Source organism: Triticum dicoccoides, chromosome 4B (assembly GCF_002162155.2).
Source record: "Triticum dicoccoides isolate Atlit2015 ecotype Zavitan chromosome 4B, WEW_v2.0, whole genome shotgun sequence".
In the NCBI taxonomy this organism is placed as follows: Eukaryota; Viridiplantae; Streptophyta; class Magnoliopsida; order Poales; family Poaceae; genus Triticum; species Triticum dicoccoides.
Window position 1 is genome coordinate 482,150,148 of NC_041387.1, and position 21,988 is coordinate 482,172,135.

Sequence of the window (21,988 nt, forward strand, 5' to 3'; positions counted from 1 at the left end):
GACGAAGGAGATGGCCACCGCCGCCATAATCCTCGTGATGCGTGGCAGACCCTGAGTGCCTCCACGAGCCATCACTGAGGTCGGCGAAAGGCAGCTGAAGAGGACGTAACAGCAGTAGCCCTAGATCGAGCCCCCCTACCACACCATCGCCTCCTATCAACCCCGCAGTCTGCAGCAGCCCCTTGACACATCCCGGCCGCTGCTGCCCACCATCCACGTAGCAAGGGGTGAAGATGTGGCCATCGTCGCCGACTCAGATCCCCGGACGCTAGAGGAGTTCTGCCGCCGCCGCGCCACAGGGTCGATGCTCGGTGACGTTGCCGACGGTGACAAAGGGAGGGGGCTGCATAGGGTCGAGGGGAGGATGGGTGGTGGCCGCCCGGTGTGGCATGGCGGCGGCCGCACGGGGTCGGGAAGGGGGTGGGTCGATTCTATTGGGTTTCCGGCGGTGGTGCTTTTTCCTGCCATGGTCACTCATATTAACCATGGTCTTTGCAGATAACAACAGGAGATTGTTGGAGTATAACCACTATACAAGTTACTCACTTTTAGGGGTAGCGATGTGGTCCACGAGCTGAGCCATGACATCGAAGATTGCACAGAGCGCTTCGCGCACCGCTTCACCTGCAAGGCAGGAGCATCGGGGCGTCAACGCTTCACTCAGGGGTTCATGATGGTCATCCCTTGGTGTGTCTTGGGTCAAAAAGGTTGCATGAAAGGTATAATCCAATGAATGATATTCGTCGCTTATGTAGATGAGCGATTCGAGGACATAAATGATAGTGTCTTCGGTAAAAAGGTACTACCTCCGTCCGGGTTTACTGGGCCGCCTTGTATTTTGAGTAAGACTTTGACCATCTATATGACTAACAAAATATAAATTATACGTTATAAAAAGTACATCCTTGGATTTGTATTTGAAAGAGGTTTCCCATGATATAATTTTTGTGACATATAGTTTAAATTTCATTAAGTAAACTTATAGGTCAAACTTTAGAACAAAATAAGAGCGGGCCTAATAAACCCAGACGGAGGGTGTATAATCCAATAAATGATCATCGTCACTTATGTAAATGAGCAAATAGACGGCGTAAACGTTTATGATGGCAATACAAGAATGTAAATACTATCCGTCATCTCTTATATTTAGTGAAGATGTGTCCTGCCTTTGCCGAGAAAAGATGTTTTGACATCATATGTTTGCCGCAACGCCCCTGCGGCGGGCGCTTTGCCATAGTTTTTTCTCAAAGTTTATTCCTCTTCTTTTCCCTTGTTCAACCACCCTGAAAAAAACCATGATATACAAAATGGTTTTTTCTCAAACCAAAATAAATGGAACTACGTAAGAAAACATCACTGCGGCAAGTGTCTTCATGACGTACAATTTTGTTATTGCAGGATATATGGTTGACATGTAATTCTCTGTTGCCATCATTCCCCTAGACTCTCGCTCTTTCTCAGCACACACAACACAGTGAGCACATCGCTCTCCTCGCTTTTCGCCACTCGACACTTTCTTCCCTTTGTTGTAATTCTACTAAGGGTGATTCTCTGTTGTAATGCTACTAAGGGTGAAACGACGGGGTTCAAACATATTAATGGATCTTACTTTGTCTACATTATGGCATCATGCTCCAAGCATTACTCTATTTGTTATGAACTTAATACCATAAGATGCATGTTGAATAACGGTTGAGGGGTGAAATAATAGTAGTAGATGCAGATGGATTTCGGTCTACTTGTCTCAAATGTAATGCCTATATATTAATCATGCCATGAAGAATCATCGGAATTATGTGTTATTCTATGAATTGTCCAACGGTAATATGTTTACCCACCGTTGTATGCTCATGAGAGAGATGCCTCTAGTGAACCTATGGCTCCCGGGTCCATTCACTTCATATTTACTAAAACCCTGAAAATACCTCTTTGTTTCTATTTTCATTTCATTTTTCTTTTATGTACCACTATCAGATTTGATCCTTTCAATTGGTGAGAACAAGGGGATTGACAACCCTCTTGCCTTTGTTGGATGCAAATATTTGCTTTTTGTGTGTGCATCTGTCGCTTATCTTATTTCTATGGTGTATACTATTCGTTCAATAAACCTTGGTTCTTAACTAAGAAAAATGTTTTTTTGCGACTACTTCATCTTTCCTTTTAAGGGGAATCCCTACGCCTGTCACAAGAAGTAGTGACATATATGGATAAACATGCCGATGATTCAAGTGTGTCTTGAAGTATGCGCCCGGTCTTCGGAGGATTCCATATTGAGTACCCTATGGGTCATGGCAAACATAGCCCGTTCTTCAGATGTTTGGGGGTCCTCGGACGGGCCCATGATTGGAAGCCCGACGTGGTTAGCACCCCCTAATCCGAGACAACTTCACCCTATCGATGTCGTCCATGGAGGACACCAAGCCTGACAAGAGTCCGGCCAAATGTCATGAAGCTTAATTTCGACCATCATGTTGTTTTTAGGGTAAGAAGGATGGCGGGATACTCAATGAAGGAGTATCAGTTGTTGTGTGATGCCTGGTTGTCCGCATCTGCGGACTTCGTAGGTAGGAGTGCAAAGGGCAGGGTCTTTGGGCAGAACCATGGAGATCATTGCTACCTCCTGAGCATGCATTGGTTTTTTTCTTGAAGAGGAAAGGATGATGCAGCAAAGTAGCATAAGTATTTCCCTCAATTTTGAGAACCAAGGTATCAATTCAGTAGGAGGCTCCTCAAAAGTCCCACACACCTACACAAACAAATAAGAACCTCGCAACCAACACGATAAAGGGGTTGTCAATCCCTTCACAGAAACTTGCGAAAGTGAGATCTGATAGAGATAATATGATAAGATAAATATTTTTGGTATTTTTATGATATAGATTGAAAAAAGATGCAAATAAAAGTAGATGGAAAACTTATATGATAAAGGATAGACCCGGGGGCCATAGGTTTCACTAGTGGCTTCTCTCAAGATAGCATAATTATTACGGTGGGTGAGCAAATTACTGTCGAGCAATTAATAGAAAAGTGCATAGTTATGAGAATATCTTGGCATGATCATGTATATAGGCATCACGTGCGCAGCAAGTAGATCGAAACGATTTTGCACTATTATTACTCCACACATCGATCGACTCCTGCCTGCATCTAGAGTATTAAGTTCATAAGAACAGAGTAACGCATTAAGCAAGATGACATGATGTAGAGGGATAATATCATGCAATATGATATAAACCTCATATTTTTATCCTCGATGGCAACAATACAATGTATGCCTTGCTGCCCCTGCTGTCACTGGGAAAGGACACCACAAGATTGAACCCAAAGCTAAGCACTTCTCCCATTGCAAGAAAGATCAATCTAGTAGGCCAAACCAAACTGATAATTTGAAGAGACTTGTAAAGATAACCAATCATACATAAAAGAAATCAGAGGAGATTCAAATATTTCTCATAGATAAACTTGATCATAAACCCACAATTCATCGGATTTCGACAAACACACCGCAAAAAAGAGTTACATCGAATAGATATCCAAGAAGAGGAAGGAGAACTTTGTATTGAGAATCAAAGAGAGAGAAGAAGCCATCTAGCTAATAACTATGGACCCGAAGGTCTGTGGTAAACTACTCACAACTCATCGAAGAGGCCTTGGAGATGATGTAGAGGCCCTCCGTGGTCGATTCCCCCTCCGACGGAGCGCCGACGAAGGCTCCAAAATGGGATCTCGTAGATACAGAAGGTTGCGGCGGTGGAATTAGGTTTTCGTGGTGCTCCTGGATGGTTTCGGGGTACGTAGATATATATAGGAGGATGAAGTAGGTCGGTGGACGCTCGAGGGGCCCATGAGGGTGCGGGGCGCACCCACCCTTGGAGGGAGGGCCGGGCACCCTCGTGACCGCCTCGCTTGTTGCTTGACGTCCACTCCAAGTCTCCTGGTTTACATTTGTTCCAAAAAGATCGCTCCTAAAGGTTTCATCCCGTTTGGACTCCGTTTGATATTCCTTCTCTGCGAAACACTGAAATAGGGCTGGGCCTCTGATTAGTAGGTTAGTCCCAAAAATGATATAAAAGTGTAAAGTAAAGCCCATAAACATTCAAAACAAGTAATATAATAGCATGGAACAATAAAAAATTATAGATACATTGGAGACGTATCAAGCATCCCCAAGCTTAATTCCTGCTCGTCCTTGAGTAGGTAAATGATAAAAACAAAAAATTTGATGTGGAATGCTACCTAGCATAATTCTCAATGTAATTTTCTTTGTTGTGGCATGAATGTTCAGATCCAAATAATTCAAAATAAAAGTTCATACTGACATGATAAACAATAATATTTCAAGCATACTAACAAAGTAATCATGTCTTCTCAAAATATCATGGCTAAAGAAAGCTATCCCTACAATATCATATAGTCTGGCTATGCTCTATCTTCATCACACAAAGTATTTAATCATGCACAACCCCGATGACAAGCCAACAATTGTTTCATACTTTAGTATTCTCAAAAAATTTAACCTTTCACGCAATACATGAGCGTGAGCCATGGACATAGCACTATATGTGGAATAGAATGGTGGTTGTGGAGAAGACAAAAAAGAGGAAGATAGTCTCACATCAACTAGGCGTATCAATGGGCTATGGAGATGCCCATTAATAGATATCAATGTGAGTGAGTAAGGATTGTCATGCAATGGATGCACTAGAGCTATAAATGTATGAAAGCTCAACAAAAGAAACTAAGTGGGTGTGCATCCAACTTGCTTGCTCACGAAGACCTAGGGCGTTTTGAGGAAGCCCATCGTTGGAATATACAAGCCAAGTTCTATAATGAAAAATTCCCACTAGTATATGAAAGTGACAATATAGGAGACTCTCTATTATGAAGATCATGGTGCTACTTTGAAGCACAAGTGTGGTAAAAGGATAGTAGCATTGTCCATTCTCTTTTTTTCTCTCATTTTTTATTATTCTTTCCTTTTTTTTGGCCTTTCTCTTTTTTTTGGTAAAGTCCGAAGTCTCATCCCGACTTATGGGGGAATCATAGTGTCCATCATCCTTTCCTCACTTGGGATAATGCTCTAATAATGAAGATCATCACACTTTTATTTACTTACAACTCAAGATTACAACTCGATACTTAAAACAAGATATGACTCTATATGAATGCCTCCAACGGTGTACCGGGATATGCGATGAACCAAGAGTAACATGTATGGAAATCATGAGGGTGGCCTTGCCACAAATATGATGTCAACTACATGATCATGCAAGAGAAATATGACAATGATGATGCGTGTCATAATAAACGGAACAGTGGAATGTTGCATGGCAATATATCTTGGAATGGCTATGGAAATGCCATAATAGGTAGGTATCGTGGGTGTTATGAGGAAGGTAAATGGTGGGTGTATGGTACCGGCGAAAGTTGCACGGCACAAGAGAGGCTAGCAATGATGGAAGGGAGAGAGTGTGTATAATCCATGGACTCAACATTAGTCATAAAGAACTCATATACTTATTGCAAAAATCTACAAGTCATCGAAAACCAAGTACTACGCGCATGCTCCTGGGGGGATAGATTGGTAGGAAAAGACCATCGCTCGTCCCCGACCGCCACTCATAAGGAAGACAATCAATAAATAAATCGTGCTCCAACTTCATCACAAAGCGTTTCACCATACGTGCATGCTACGGGAATCACAAACTTCAACACAAGTATTCCTTAAATTAATAATTACCCCACTAGCATGACTCTAATATCACCATCCTCATATCTCAAAATAATTATCAAGCATCAAATTGATCATAGCATTCAATTCACTTTCTATGATAGTTTTTGTTATACCCAACTTGGATGCTCATCATTCTAGGACCAATTTTATAACCATAGAAAATACCATGCTGTTCTAAAAGACTCTCAAAATAATATAAGTGAAGCATGAGAGATCAACAATTTCTACAAAATTAATCCACCGCTGTGCTCTAAAAGATATAAGTGAAGCACTAGAGCAAAAATTATCTAGCTCAAAAGATATAAGTGAAGCACATAGAGTATTCTAATAAATTCTAAATGATGTGGGTTTCTCCCAAAAGGTGTGTACAGCAAGGATGATTGTGGTAATCTAAAAAACAAAGACTCATCTCATACAAGACGCTCCAAGCAAAACACATATCATGTGGCGAATAAAAATATAGCTCCAAGTAAAGTTACCGATAGACGAAGACGAAAGAGGGGATGTCTTCTGGGGCATCCCCAACCTCAGGATTTTGGTCATCCTTGAATATCTTGGGGTGACATGGGCATATCCAAGCTTAGACTCTTGCCACTCCTTATTCCATAGTCCATCAAATCTTTACCTAAAACTTGAAAACTTCACAACACAAAACTCAGCAGGAAATCTCATAAGCTCCGTTAGTGCAAGAAAGAAAAACCACCACATAAGGTACTGTAATGAACTCATTCTTTATTTATATTGGTGTTAAACCTACTGTATTCCAACTTCTGTATGGTTCATACCCCCCGATACTAGCCATAGATGCATCAAAATAAGCAAACAACACACAAAAACAGAATCTGTCAAAAACAGAACAGTCTGTAGCAATCTGTAACTTTCGAATACTTCTGGGACTCCAAAAATCCTACCAAAATAGGATGTCCTAAGAAATTTGTCTATTGATATACAGCAAAACTAATCAACGCAAAAGCATGTTTCTGTGATTTATTGAATTTTTTCTCGTGCGCGCAAAGTTTCTGTTTTTCAGCAGAATCAAATTAACTATCACCGTAGGTTATCCTATAGGTTCTACTTGGCACAAACACTAATTAAAACATAAAACCACATCTAACCAGAGGCTAGATTAATTATTTATTACTAAATAGGAGCAAAATGCAAGGAACAAAAATAAAATTGGGTTGCCTCCCAACAAGCGTTATCGTTTAACGCCCCTAGCTATTCATAAAAGCGAGAATAGATCTAAGTATTGCCATCTTTGGCATTCAATTCATAAGTGGATCGCATAATAGATTCATAAGGTAATTTAATTTTCTTTCTAGGAAAGTGTTTCATGCCTTTACTTAGCGGAAATTGGAATCTAATATTTCCTTCCTTCATATCAATAATTGCACCAATCGTTCTAAGGAAAGGTCTACCAAGAATAATAGGACATGAAAGATTGCAATCTATAACAAGGACGATAAAATCTACGGGCACATAATTCCTATTTGCAACAATAAGAACATCATTAATCCTTACAATAGGTTTCTTAATGGTGGAATTTGCAAGGTGCAAGTTTAAAGAGCAATCATCAAATTCATGGAAACCTAGCACATCACATAAAGTTTTCAGAATCGTGGAAACACTAGCACCCAAATCACACAAAGTATAGCATTCATGATCTTTAATTTTAATTTTTATAGTAGGTTCCCACTCATCATAAATTTTTCTAGGTATAGAAACTTCCAAATTAAGTTTTTCCTCATAAGATTGCATCAAGGCATCAACGATATGTTTAGTAAAAGCTTTATTTTGGCTATAGGCATGGGGAGAATTCAACACGGATTGCAACAAAGAAATACAATCTATTAAAGAACAATTATCATAATCAAATTCCTTAAAATCCAAAGTAGTGGGTTCATTGCTATGTAAAGTTTTAATCTCTCCAATCCCACTTTTACCAATTTTAGTATCAAGATCAAAATATCACAAATCATCGGAACACCTTTTAACTATTGTTGATTTATCTCAAGTCCCATAATTATTAAGATTCATATTGCAAAACAAAGATTTAATAGGGGACACATCAATAATTTTTAGATCTTCATCATTATTTTTATGAAAACTAGAACATGTTCTAACAAAGCAATCTTTCTTAGCACGCAACCTAGCGGTTCTTTCTTTGCACTCATCAATGGAAATTCTCATGGATTTGAGAGACTCATTGATATCATGCTTAGGTGGAATAGATCTAAGTTTCAGAGAATCAACATCAAGAAAAATTCTATCCACGTTCCTAGCCAATCCATCAACCTTTTAAGCAATTTTTCTTCAAGCAAAGCATTGAAATTCTTTTGAGAATTCATAAATTCTTTAACACTAATCTCAAAATCAGAGGGCATCTTATTAAAATTTCCATAAGAATTGTTGTAGGAATTACCATAATTATTAGAGGAATTACTAGGAAACGGCCTAGGATTAAAGTTTCTCTATAAGCGTTGTTACCAAAATTATTCCTACCAACAAAATTCACATCCATAGATTCATTATTATTCTCAATCAAAGTAGACAAATGCATATCATTAGGATCAATAGTGGCACTCTTAGTAGCGAACAATTTCATAAGTTCATCCATCTTCCCACTCAAAACATTAATTTATTCTATAGCATGAACCTTTTTACTAGTAGATCTTTCGGTGTGCCATTGAGAATAATTAATCATAATATTATCAAGGTGTTTTGTAGTTTCTCCTAAAGTGATTTCCATAAAAGTGCCTCCCGTGGCCAAATCTAAAAGATTTCTAGAAGCAAAATTCAATCCGGCATAGAAGTTTTGTATGATCATCCATAAATTCAAACAATGAGTAGGGAAATTGCGAATCATCAATTTCATTCTTTCCCAAGATTGGGCAACATGCTCATGATCAAGTTGTTTAAAATTTATAATATCGTTTTTAAGAGAGATGATCTTTGCGGGAGGAAAATACTTAGAGGTAAAAACATCTTTGCACTTATTCCACGAATCAATACTATTTTTAGGCAAAGACGAAAACCAAGTTTTAGCACGATTTCTAAGTGAAAACGTAAATAACTTCAATTTAACAATATTATTATCCGTATCTTTCTTCTTTTGCATATCACACAAATCAACAAAGTTGTTTAGATGAATAGCGGCATCTTCACTAAGAAGGCCGGAAAATTGATCTTTCATAACAAGATTCAACAAAGCAGCATTGATTTCACAAGTTTCAACATCATTAAGAGGAGCAATCAGAGTACTAAGGAAATCATTATTATTGGTATTGGAAAAGTCACACAATTTGATATTATCTTGCGCCATCGTGATAAGCAATCCAACACACAAGCACACAAAAAGGCAAGCGAGAGAGAGAGGAGAACGGGAAAGAGAGGGCGAATAAAACGGCAATGGTGAAGTGGGGGAGAGGAAAACGAGAGGCAAATGAAAATAATGTTATGCGAGGGAGATGAGTTTGTGATGGGTACTTGGTATGTCTTGACTTGAGCGAAGACCTCCCCGGCAACGGCGCCAGAAATCCTTCTTGCTACCTCTTGAGCATGCATGGGTTTTTCCCTTGAAGAGGAAAGGGTGATGCAGCAAAGTAGCGTAAGTATTTCCCTCAGTTTTGAGAACCAATGTATCAATCCAGTAGGAGGCTCCTCAAAAGTCCCACGCACCTACACAAACAAACAAGAAGCTCGCAACCAACGTGATAAAGGGGTTGTCAATCCCTTCACGGAAACTTGCGAAAGTGAGATCTGATAGAGATAATATGATAAGATAAATATTTTTGATATTTTTATGATATAGATTGGAAAATAAAAGATGCAAATAAAAGTAGATGGAAAACTTCTATGATAAAGGATAGACCCGGGGGCCATAGGTTTCACTAGTGGCTTCTCTCAAGATAGCATAATTATTATGGTGGGTGAACAAATTATTGTCGAGCAATTGATAGAAAAGTGCATAGTTATGAGAATATCTAGGCATGATCATGTATATAGGCATCACGTCCGCAACAAGTAGATCGAAACGATTCTGCATCTACTACTATTACTCCACACATCGACCGACTCCTGCCTGCATCTAGAGTATTAAGTTCATAAGAACAGAGTAACGCATTAAGCAGGATGACATGATGTAGAGGGATAAACTCAAGCAATATGATATAAACCCCATCTTTTTATCCTCGATGGCAATAATATAATACGTGCCTTGCTGCCCCTGCTGTCACTGGGAAATGACACCACAAGATTGAACCCAAAGCTAAGCACTTCTCCAATTGCAAGAAAGATCAATCTAGTAGGCCAAACCAAACTGATAATTCGAAGAGACTTACAAAGATAACCAATCATACATAAAAGAATTCAGAGAAGATTCAAATATTTCTCATAGATAAACTTGATCTTAAACCCACAATTCATCGGATCTCGACAAACACGCCACAAAAAAGAGTTACATCGAATAGATCTCCAAGAATAGGAAGGAGAACTTTGTACTGAGAATCAAAGAGAGAGAAGAAGCCATCTAGCTAATAACTATGGACCCGAAGTTCTGTGGTAAACTACTCACAACTCATCGGAGAGGCCTTGGAGATGATGTAGAGGCCCTCAATGGTCGATTCCCCCTCCGGCGGGCGCCAGCGAAGGCTCCAAAATGGGATCTCGCGGATACAAAAGGTTGCGGCAGTGGAATTAGGTTTTTGTGGTGCTCCTGGATGGTTTCGGGGTACGTAGATATATATAGGAGAAAGAAGTAGGTCGGTGGACACTCGAGGGGCCCACGAGGATGGGGGCGCGCCCAGCCTTACAGGGAGCGCCGAGCACCCTCGTGACCGCCTCACTCGTTGCTTGACGTCCACTCCAAGTCTCCTGGTTTGCATTTGTCCCAAAAAGATCGCTCCTGAAGGTTTCATCCCGTTTGGACTCTGTTTGATATTCCTTTTCTGCGAAACACTGAAATAGGCAAAAAAACAGGAATTCGGGTTGGGCCTCCGATTAGTAGGTTAGTCCCAAAAATGATATAAAAGTGTAAAGTAAAGCCCATAAACATCCAAAATAGGTAATATAATAGCATGGAACAATCAAAAATTATAGATACGTTGGAGACGTATCAATCATAAGTTTTGCTTCTTCTTACTCTACATGTTGAACAATTCACCCATTCACTCAATATTGCTATACACAATGTGTAGTTTGCATGCACTGTTGTGATGTACTACATGTCAGAGAGCAGACCATTCATGCCCATCCATTGTTGGATGAAGTTCAAGGAGCCGTATGTGTTGGACGACATGTGTCAGCTCTGATTACTCCTGTATCGTTGCATTTGTCTATCCATGAAAACTTGTTGAATATTCAATTATCTTGTTGAATTTGAACTATTGTTGTACTAGAGACATTTGCATGTGTTTATGGATGATTTGTGTATTTTCTATCCTAACTTTGATGAGTTATGTCGTGTTTGATGAAATTCGTTCAGTTTGTTGAATCCGATATAAAATGTATGCGGTTATGATTGGAGATTGTGGAAATATCACCATCGTAGAAGTTACTCACAGTTAGGGTCAGAGAGGTGATCCGCTGAGCCATGAAATTGAAGCACCATGTCTCACCTACAAGGCTAGAGCGTCGGGGCGTCAATGATTCACTCACGAGTTCACAACGGTCATCCTATAGTGCCTTGGGTCAAAAAGGTTGCACAAAATGTATAATTCAATAAATGATCATTGTCGCTTATGTAAATGAGCAATTTGACGACGAAAATATTAGCGTCTTTGGGTCAAAAGGTTGTATAAAAAGGTATATATCCAATAAATGATTATTGTCGCTTATGTAAACGAGCAATTCGACGACATAAATGTTTGTGATGTGAATACAAATAGTGTAGATACCCATCATCTCACATATTTAAAATGAAGATGGGTCGTGCCTTCGAATTTGCCAAGAAAAGATTTTTCTTTGACATCATACGTTTGCCCCCTATGCGGCGGGCGCTTTGCGATAGTTTTTCTCGAAGTTTTCTCCTCTTGGTTTTTCTTTTCGGCCACTGCAAAAAAATTTATGACATACAGAACTATTTTTCCCTCAAACAAAATTAAACAGAACTTGATGAGAAAATAGCACTGCAGTAAGTCTGTTCATGACGTAGGAGTACAATTTTATTATTGCAGGATATATTAGTTGACGTGTAATTCTCTGCTGCCATCACTCCCCTGGACTCTCTCTCTCATCACAGCACAGCACAGCGAGCACATCACTCTCCTCGCTTTTCCCCACTCGCCACTTTCTTCCCTCTCCGCCTCCTCCTCCCCCTCCCCTGCCATCGCCTCCGCTTTTTAGCCCACCTACCGGCAGCAGCGGCACCCCATAACAAAAAGCACCCGCGCCTCCATTCCCCACCCCGCCCTCCCTCTCTCCCCTCCCCCACACAGCCTCCACACTCCATTGCAAGACCGAGAGCAGAGCTGCATTACCGAACCAGGAGCACCGAGCACGCCAAGGCCTCAGCCACGAGCTAGCAGCAGCGAGGCCGCGCCTGCTTGCCGCTTGCCGCTCGTGCTGCCAGGAGGAAGAGGTGCGATTCCAAAGGGGCAAAAGGCGCGGGGAGCAAAAAGGGGCGAGGCGAGGCGAGGGCCGGGGTAAAAGGAGGGGGCGGGGGAGTGGAGGGCATCCAGCGCAATCCAGCCCCGCTAAAGCGCCTCCGCCTGATTGATTGGAGGAAGTGTGCGCTGCAAGCGAAGCGAAGCGAGCGACGACCGCATCGCGCGCCGCAGCCACCGACACTCCCCCCGCCGCCGATCGGAGCGGCGCGCCAGATCCAGCTGCCGCCTGAATTGGGGCGCCCCGCCGGATCTGCATTCCGCGCAGGGCCTGCCTGAGCCGCGCCCTCGCCTCCCGTAAGTCCCCGCTTCCCTCTGCTCCATGCCTGCATACTATCTCTCTCTCTCTCTCTTTTCCTGTATTTTTCGCCGTCGCCATGGCGCGGCCGCGCTCGCTGCTCGTGCGTGCAATGGTGCCTGAATTTTCTGGGTAGTTTCCTCGGAACCTTGCCGTATCTGCGATGGTTTTCTTCGAGAGTTCGAATAGTGTTCATCGTTCAAAAAGGCTCCTCGGTTCAAGCCGTGCTCTCCGGATGGATTTCACTGTTTATCAGCCCGGTTTCTCTCCTCCGTTACAGTCTCCGGGCATTTTCGTTTCACTGGGCGCCGCTCGTTTTGCCCTCCCGGACTTCCCGGCTCGTGTCCCCTTGTCTCTTATGAATGAAATCATACCACTAGTAGTAGTCCAGTCCCAGTGAAATCGCACAGCGTCGGCTCGTCAACAACTGCTGCGCTAGCTCTCGCTAGCGCAATCAATCAGTCAGGCGCCATGCTGTGGTCGCTCGCTTTGGTCACGTTTTGTCTACTCAATGATTTCGTCCCAAGACTTCCATTCCACCCAGTGAATGAAATTGCCACCCCCACACAGTACCGATTTTTACCCGTGACAGCATCGAACAACAAGTACGGCCACGACTTCCTTTCTTTCCTCCGGTGGTATTTGAATCGTTGGTACCACTCCGCGAGTACAAGATTAGTAGTAAAAAGAGATCGTACAAGATTAGTAAAAGGAGACGGTAAAATGGACGCGCCTGCTAGCTAGAACCTGCAAGGAAAAGATTTAATAGGAGTGTCACGTCTGGTTAAAATCCAATCAGCCGAGGGAGCACCGCCATTAATGGCCCGTATCGTGTTTGTGGTAGCTCTGGGCTTTCACTCCGGCTCACGCGCGCCATCATCTTATTATAGCCAAAGCCACCTTCCGTTCAAGAAGAATCCACTTTCTTCTCCGAGGCGGCATGGTAGGTTGCCCGGTCATCTCATCCACCCCGTCCGTCCGTCAGTCAGTCCGCCACGGCCAAACCCTCCGCATGGGCTTAAATAAACATTCGATGCGGCCACGCCGGCCATTACTCCCGCGGGCGTCTTAGGTGCCGCCCTTAACTGCCGCGCTTGCCGAGACCGAGGCCGCGCGCCCTTGTTGCCGTCCGCGTCAAACTCCACACGCTACAGCCTGGGCGCCATGGTCCATGCATAGAGATACTGCTGCTGCCTTAATTAAGCCCAGTTAGGTGAGCACAGCCACAAGATGAGCCATGACTATTGAGTACATGACACGACTCTTACTTGCCCCGCGTCAATGCCCTGGCCTAGCTCTGGCGTGACGGTGATCGGATCGGCTGTTGCTGCTGCAACTTGGCCTCTCGGGTGGGGGGGGCACCGCAACTTTGGACGGGATCGGGAATTCTTTTGGCCTACTTGCCCTCCTCCTCCTTGTTGGCCATGGTCCTATCTTAGTATCCTATATAGCCCTAGCTGTGTGAATTGTGACGCAGGCTTCGGCATTTGGATCTTGCCAAATGGAATATGTGATGCTGGCTGGATGCTTCAGGTACGCGGGGTTTATGTTGCGTACCTTGAGCTGATCTGTTCTGTGGATTGGTTGTGAGTGGCTGATTGCTTGTATTATTGTACATACCATATATGGTGGACCGACTGTGATCTCAACTGAAGTGTGTACTTGCCCAACCACCGGTGTCCCACTGTATGTGTATGACCTTATGTGCCGATTGGAGATTCTTGCTAGCAGTGTGAATTATGGATGTTTTATGTGTGCGCAGGAAAAAGATTACTGATAGCCTTTTCCATATAGTGACAATGGTGGAGTCAAATACTTACTTGCTTACTGGATTTGGTTTGCTGGTCACGTATATGAACATATTTTGTCTGATAGTTTGTGCTGGTTTTTTGTGCGTTCTCTTCTTAAAATTGGCTTATGATGTATTTTGTTGGCTTTCCTCGTCAATTCCACTGTCCTCTGTAGCTCTAGCCTTTAGCTGTAATACTACAAAAACTTATGCTATTAGAGTTTGGATACATGCGCCAGTCTGTCAGCTCATTGTAGGAAACCTGAGTTGTAAGGAACACCGTACATATCAGGACTTCCATATAGTGACAACGGTGGAGAGTCAAATGCTTGCCAGCTATTTTGTTGTATGACTTTATATGCAAATTTGGTTCTTGCAAGTACTGTCAATACTGAAATTTGTATGGATGTGAAAGGAAAGGAGAGCTTTTCCTAGCCATGATGCTTTTTTCATTTGTCTGCTCTCAAATGATACATTTCATTGATGTCTATCTACTGTTGCCTTTGTCTTGTCATCGTAGTTGTTGACAAACAAACACAAATTCAGTTACTATTTAGCAACGCACTTGTATATGATCGATATATATATGGGCAAGTTTGTTGCATTAGGTTCGCTGATTACAGATATTTACCTTCTTTGATCAGATACATTGTGTGAGATGGACCGGCGTAGTTGGCCGTGGAAGAAGAAATCATCGGACAAATCCTCAAACGCAGATGTCTTGCAGAACTCTAATCAAGCAGAACAGGTTTGTGTCTTCAGTACTATTTTGATTTGGATTTGTTTAAGTGTCAGTGGTGTCATTCTATAGTACTGTCTGTCCTCAAATTTCCTGATTGACAAAGCTAATGCAAATAGTTCATAATTTCAATAGCACAGATGTTCTTATGATTTAACCAGTGGTTTAAGATTTAAACCCTATTGTGTTTGTGTAACCTAGATACATTGCGAAGAATCAATAAAATGCTGCCATTTCCAACACAACAAAATCCTTACCAAGTGATTGTGCATGATCTGCGTCAAGTTGCTGCCCTTGCAGCCATTTTTTTAGCTACTTATTTTGTCCACATGAGTGTCTTGTGTTGGCTGTGTTTCAAACCTGTATGACAATGTTTGTTTCCTTCTAAAGTTAACTTCTATTTCGCAGGAGGATAAAGTTCCGAAATTTGTGCAGATTTCACCAGAAACATATGCACATCTTACTGATTCTGAAGAACAAGTGAAAGTCTTGGATGAAAAGGTGAAAACCTTGAATGAGAAATTGTCTGCATCACAATCTGAGATCACTACCAAAGATGCCCTAGTGAAACAACATGCTAAAGTTGCTGAAGAAGCTGTATCAGGTGCGTAAAAGAACTCTATATTCATTCTCTCTTTTCTGGATCTGGGTAGAATTATTTACTCTCTATAACTGCTGTCTTTTACTAGACCTTCCTCATTTTCCATAAACCTTACAGCAGTGAATGATAGTTTACTTTAATAGGCAGAAAAAATTTCTCCAGTGATCTGTGCTCCTTTTATGAAATGACTACAATTAAATTATTGATGATATGTATATTTTGTTATGTTAGGTTGGGAGAAAGCTGAAGCGGAGGCCTCGGCACTGAAGGTTCAGCTAGAAACTGTTACATTGTCTAAGCTAGCAGCTGAGGAAAGAGCTGCCCATCTGGATGGTGCTCTAAAGGAATGCATGAAGCAAGTAAGAACTGTGAAGGAAGAAGGCGAGCAGAAGCTACATGATGTAGTTTTTGCGAAAACCAAACAGTGGGAGAAGATAAAGGCCGAGTTGGAAGAAAAGTTGCTTGAATTTGACCATGAGCTCATAAGGGCTGGTGCTGAGAATGATGCACTCTCGAGATCACTCCAAGAGCGGGCAGATTTGTTGATGAAAATTGATGAGGAAAAGGCTCAAGCAGAAGCTGAAATTGAAGTCTTGAAAAGCACAATTCAGTCAGGTGAAAGGGAAATAAATTCGCTGAAGTATGAAGTACATGTTGTCACCAAAGAGCTTGAAATCCGCAATGAAGAAAAGAACATGAGTGTGCGCTCAGCTGATGTAGCAACTAAACAGCACCTGGAGGATGTTAAGAAAATCACAAAGCTGGAAGCTGAATGCCAAAGATTGCGTGGTCTTGTTCGGAAAAAGTTACCAGGCCCTGCTGCATTAGCTCAGATGAAAATGGAAGTTGAGAGCCTGGGAATGGGCAGAGATTATGGAGACAACAGATTGCGACGATCCCCTGCAAAGAATAATAGCTTCCATCGTCCTATGTCCCCTATGTCTCCAGTTCCTGATTATGCTTTTGATAACCTACAACACATGCAGAAAGAGAATGAGTTTCTGACTGCACGTTTGTTAACTATGGAAGAAGAAACTAAGATGCTCAAAGAGGCATTGACAAAACGGAACAGTGAGCTACAAACTTCAAGAAGCATGTACGCTAAGATAGCGGGCAAGCTTCGCACCTTGGAAGTTCAAATGGTGACTGGTAACCAACGTAAGAGTCCATCAAATCCAAACATGGACATCCACTTTGATGGTGCACATAGTCAAAATGGAAGCAATCCACCTAGTATGACTTCCATGTCTGAAGATGGTGTTGATGATGAAGGCAGTTGTACCGAGTCTTGGGCCAATGCTCTGGTATCTGAGCTATCACACATCAAGAAAGAGAAAGTAGCTAAGAGCAGCGTGACTGATGGCTCCAGTCGGTTGGAACTGATGGATGACTTCCTAGAGATGGAGAGACTAGCTTGTTTGCCTTCGGAAGCCAATGGCCATGACAATGCTGTTGACAAAATAAAGATCGTTGATGCTGAGGCTGCTGTATCTGGTCTTACTGAGAGTGATGGTGTTAAAGATTTGCAATCAGTACCATTGCCTGGAACTCCATCTAGTAAACAGCAGCTGTCCGAGGGATCTCCACTCCTGAAACTGCAGTCCAGATTATCTTCCTTGCTGGACTCTGAATCACCACAGAACAATGCTGGGAAGGTACTAAACAGTATCAGAAATATTCTTAAGGATATTGAAGAAGAGGCAGATTTAATGAATGCAAGCAAGATGGTTGAAGTTTCTGAAAGTGAATCATTAATGGACCAAGACAAGAGGTTGAGCATTGGGAGTAAGCATTCCACGAATCAAGAAGTTATAAATGCCGTCTTGAAGATTCAAGACTTTGTTAAGTCACTTGATCAAGAAATGTCCAAGCACCAGAGACCGTCTTCTGATTATGATGGGCTTTCTGAGAAAATTCAGCAATTCTCTGCACTAGTTGAGAAAGTTCTATCAAGTGAAAATGTCATAAATGACATCATTATGACACTATCTCACATCTTGTCAGAAACTAGTGAGATCAAGTTCACAATGTTGAGAGACAGCACCAATGAAGCAGACAGTAATAATTTGGATTATGTTGACAAAGTGACACTACTTGAAAATAAAGTGCAGCCTCATTCATCTTCTGGCCCTTGCCCACTTATTCCTCATCCATCTTCTGATCCTGAGATTGTGGGGCCTAATGATGCCGGATTCGATGTTAAGACTGCAGTGCAGATGTGCTCACGGGAGGACTACGAGCGACTTAAATCTGAGAAGATTAATCTGGAGACAGAATTAGCGAGATGCAGTGAAATGATAGAGGATACAAAGTGTAGGTTTAGTGAGATGGAGAAAAACCTGGAAGAACTTACATCCAAGTTGTCTGCCAGTGAGAATTCAAACAGCTTGGCTGAGACACAGCTGAAATGTATGGTTGAATCCTACAAGATTCTTGAATCAAGGAAAGTTGAATTAGAAAAGGAAATAGAAGTGTTGCAGTCCAAAATAGAGACTTTAACAGCTGAACTCGGTGATGAAAGACAAAGCCATCAGGATGACTTAGCCAGATACAAAGATCTCGAAGAGAAGATGGAAAGGTAATACTGAAATATATTTATGAGTAGTTAGTATACGTGCATCTGCTTAGTTTCTTCTCACTTGACTTTGTGATATGAAGGTACGAAAACGAGCAGAGTTCAATGCATGTGGAAGAGGTTGACGATACCAAATCAAAGCAGGTACTAATAATAGTAACTAATAAGTGCTAGAGCTCCTTTTCTCAAACACACATCCAAGCGTGTGATTTAGTACTCCCTCCGATCCGAATTGGTTGACGCAGCCTCTATACAATTAATTGACGCAGCCTCTATACAATGTCAAACTGACATTGTATAGAGGCGTCGACAATTAATTCAGTTGTCATTGTATAGAGGACGCGTCAATTAATTCGGATCGGAGGGAGTACTAGAGTTCTTAGATTCACAATATTTCTATTTATATCTCTGCGTGGCTCTTTTGGAGCGATCTGCTCTGTTAAGTTTCACTGTTAGGTTGGCTGATGAATGTTGTCTTCCCTTTTGGATCCTTTTTCTTCTTTTGGTAATGTTGTAGTATACTGTTGGATTCTGGCAACAGAAATCAGTGAAAAAACCCTTTTCAAAAATAAATAAATAAAGATTGCATCGTAATGTTTGTTTCACTGCTGAAATTCTGCATGTTCATGGTGGCACAATTCCAAATTACTTATGTTCATCTGTTGTTGATGACGTAGAAATAGTGTTGTACTATACCTTGTGATTTCTGAATGTAGAATTTTAACTATGAAAAATAAGTTAGCAATAAATATGTCCTACTAAGAACCAAGCGGCAAGCGCTAAATACTCCCTCCGTCCGGAAATACTTGTCGGAAGAATGGATGTATCTAGACGTATTTTAGTTCTCAATATATCCATTTTTATGCATTTCTCCGACAAGTATTTTCGGACGGAGGGAGTATGTTGTAAACTCATTTCGGGATTGCTTCAGACTATAGGTTGTAAATTTGTACTGTAATGCTGAAAGCAATGGTCTTTTCTGGAAATTCAAGACTTCCAAAACACTTATAACACACTTTTTCTTGTTTAAATCGATGGCAGGAGGTAGAAATAGCGGCTGCAGCAGAAAAGCTCGCAGAGTGCCAAGAGACCATGTTGATTCTTGGTCGTCAACTGCAAGCTATGCGTCCTCCAGCAGAGTCAATGAGTGCCTCGCCAACCCGGCAACGAATGGAGGACTTCTTGCAAGACGCGGCAGGAACAACCGAAGGAGGCGAGTATGCCCAGAAACCATCAGGCCAGCATGATATAGATCAGGAAATGCTGGAGTCAGGGAATGTATCTCCCCTCAACGGATACAAGACCCACATGACCCCTTCTGATGTGGATGGAAGCCCTTCCCTTTCGACAAACAGTTCCAAGCGCCCAAAGCATAGGTCGCGTTCCTCATCTTCTTCCTCGTTTGCTAACCAGTTGCCCGAGAAACAAAGCCGCGGCTTTAGTCGGTTCTTCGCCAAGGGCAAAGAGTGAACATTAGCTGGATTGCAAGATTCTGTGATGTTGGCTTGTTGAGTCTTCGGCGAATGGATCGATGACAGATGAATGCGGGTCATGGGTTTCTATAGAACTACTCGGCGAATCTGCTTGTGTATTATTTTGAGGCGACGCCTCCGGTGGTTCAGTTGCTGGGGTAATACTTGCCTTGCAGTCGAGCGGTTATGACCAGGTTGTGTGTGTGTGAGAATGTGTGTTAGCTGTCGTTATCTTCTGCTAGAGTTTTTTCTGGGTTGCTGTTTGTCTGAAACCTCACTAAAACCTCACTGTACATGTGCTTACCTGCATGAAGAAGAGAGCTGCTGTTTGTTTGTGTTCCATTCTTTTGTGAAGTAGTCTGTGTATGTCGTTGGTGCCAAAACTGGCTTCATGTACAGCTAAGTTAACCTGCATCAGTTTGAAGGTGATCATTGTGTTTATATCTGTTTATCGGTGTCAAAATCTGAAGAAAGATGTTTGTTGTCCATCTTGTGTTTTCTATGTTACTCATACTACATCCTTACTGCTGGAAAGACAGCTTAGACCTTGTACAATGCAAGATATTTAGGAGAGGTGTTTGGAGAAATAAATCAGGTTTTCTTAAACACCGGTGCTTATTTGTACAAGATGTAGTACAAGATAGATGCTTAATTAAGCATCTCTCCTCTAGAAGTGTCTTAGAAAAAATCGATTTATTTTTCTAAGCACCTAGCATTGTACAAGACCTATAGCAATTCAAAAACAGCTAAAACATGTTGAAGCGCCATCACCAATTTGGCAGTTTCAGACTTTCAGCCGGAACGTGCATAATTTGAGAACTGGCATGCCACTGCAGCTGCAAGAACCGGAGCAAAGCAATTATCCAAAGAAGAAATCAGCCGCAAAAGAGAAGCGCACGCATTTCTGGCATTGGATTAAAAGGGGCACAATCACTGCATTCTTGCAAATAAGACACCAGGATTTACTTCACTGCAACAGGCACTGTTACATCAGGAACACAACATTCGACACCAAACACCGCCAGGATGCACAGGCACTCCGTAAACAAGCCGCTACGAGGAAAGGAAAGCCTAGCCGCCGAAGCCGTAGAGGGTGCGGCCCTGGCGCTTGAGCGCGTAGACAACGTCCATGGCGGTGACGGTCTTGCGGCGCGCGTGCTCCGTGTAGGTGACGGCGTCGCGGATGACGTTCTCGAGGAAGATCTTGAGCACGCCGCGGGTCTCCTCGTAGATGAGCCCCGAGATGCGCTTCACGCCGCCCCGACGCGCCAGCCGCCGGATCGCCGGCTTCGTGATGCCCTGGATGTTGTCGCGCAGCACCTTCCTGTGCCGCTTCGCCCCGCCCTTGCCGAGCCCCTTGCCGCCCTTGCCGCGCCCAGACATCTCGGCTGCTCTCTCTCTCTCTTTCTTTCCCGGGGACGAAGATGGATTTGGGGATTTTGTTTTCTGTCGCCTGAAATTGGATGGATTGGGACGACACGAGCGGGCAGGGATATATAGAGCTGGGGGACGGTTGCGGGAGCCGTTGGATTGGGGAGCGATCCGCGTGAGGGGCGAGCGCGATGGCTCTAGCCGTTGGATCGAGGTGGGGCTGGTTCCTATTGGTCGAGCGGTAGGGGCGCGGATCGCGTCTGCCCGCGCGGGTGGGAATGGAAATCAGGAAGAAGGGCTGAGCGGGAATTTCTGTGCGTTCACGGGGGAGATGGAAATTTTGGGCCAATCCCGTATGCCGCCAGACGGGACGGCCTTTTCGGCTGTATTTTTTTTATAGCTGTTTCATTTCTCAAAAAAAAAGTGTGTATAGTTTTTTGTTTCGTTTCTTCTACTTTTTTTCTGTTTTTTAGATGTTGAGTTTTCTTCCTTTTTAGGTTTCTTTTTATAGTTTTTTTCATATTTCTTTTTTATATTTATTTTTTGAACAGGAGTTTCTTTTCTATATAGGTGGTGCAATATACACTGAAATTTTTCCAAATACACACTGAAATTTATGTTGTACATTTTTAAATACACACCAGACAATTTTCTATAATATATGATGACTATTTTTGTTATATGCATTGAACATTTTTAATATATGATGAACTTTTCAAATTATACAATGAATATTTTATAAATACACACTAAATATATTTTTATATATGGTAAGGTTTTTTATATAACACATACTGAAAAGGTTTA

General features: G+C 42.2%; 2 protein-coding genes across 2 annotated transcripts; one reads left to right on the forward strand and one right to left on the reverse strand.

Moving 5' to 3' along the window:
- The first annotated feature begins 12,101 nt into the window (after positions 1–12,101).
- On the forward strand, positions 12,102–20,251 carry LOC119291002 (filament-like plant protein 4). The gene is made up of 6 exons (XM_037569686.1): positions 12,102–12,633; positions 15,068–15,171; positions 15,571–15,766; positions 15,995–18,341; positions 18,422–18,482; positions 19,380–20,251. The coding sequence occupies exons 2-6, from the start codon at positions 15,082–15,084 to the stop codon at positions 19,806–19,808; spliced, it is 3,123 nt and encodes a 1,040-aa protein (XP_037425583.1). The 5' UTR covers positions 12,102–12,633; positions 15,068–15,081; the 3' UTR covers positions 19,809–20,251.
- A 469-nt stretch (positions 20,252–20,720) lies between these two features.
- Positions 20,721–21,264, reverse strand: LOC119291003 (histone H4). The gene has a single exon (XM_037569687.1). It carries the CDS (start codon positions 21,191–21,193, stop codon positions 20,882–20,884), a length of 312 nt encoding a protein of 103 aa, XP_037425584.1. The 5' UTR covers positions 21,194–21,264; the 3' UTR covers positions 20,721–20,881.
- Positions 21,265–21,988: the final 724 nt, after the last annotated feature.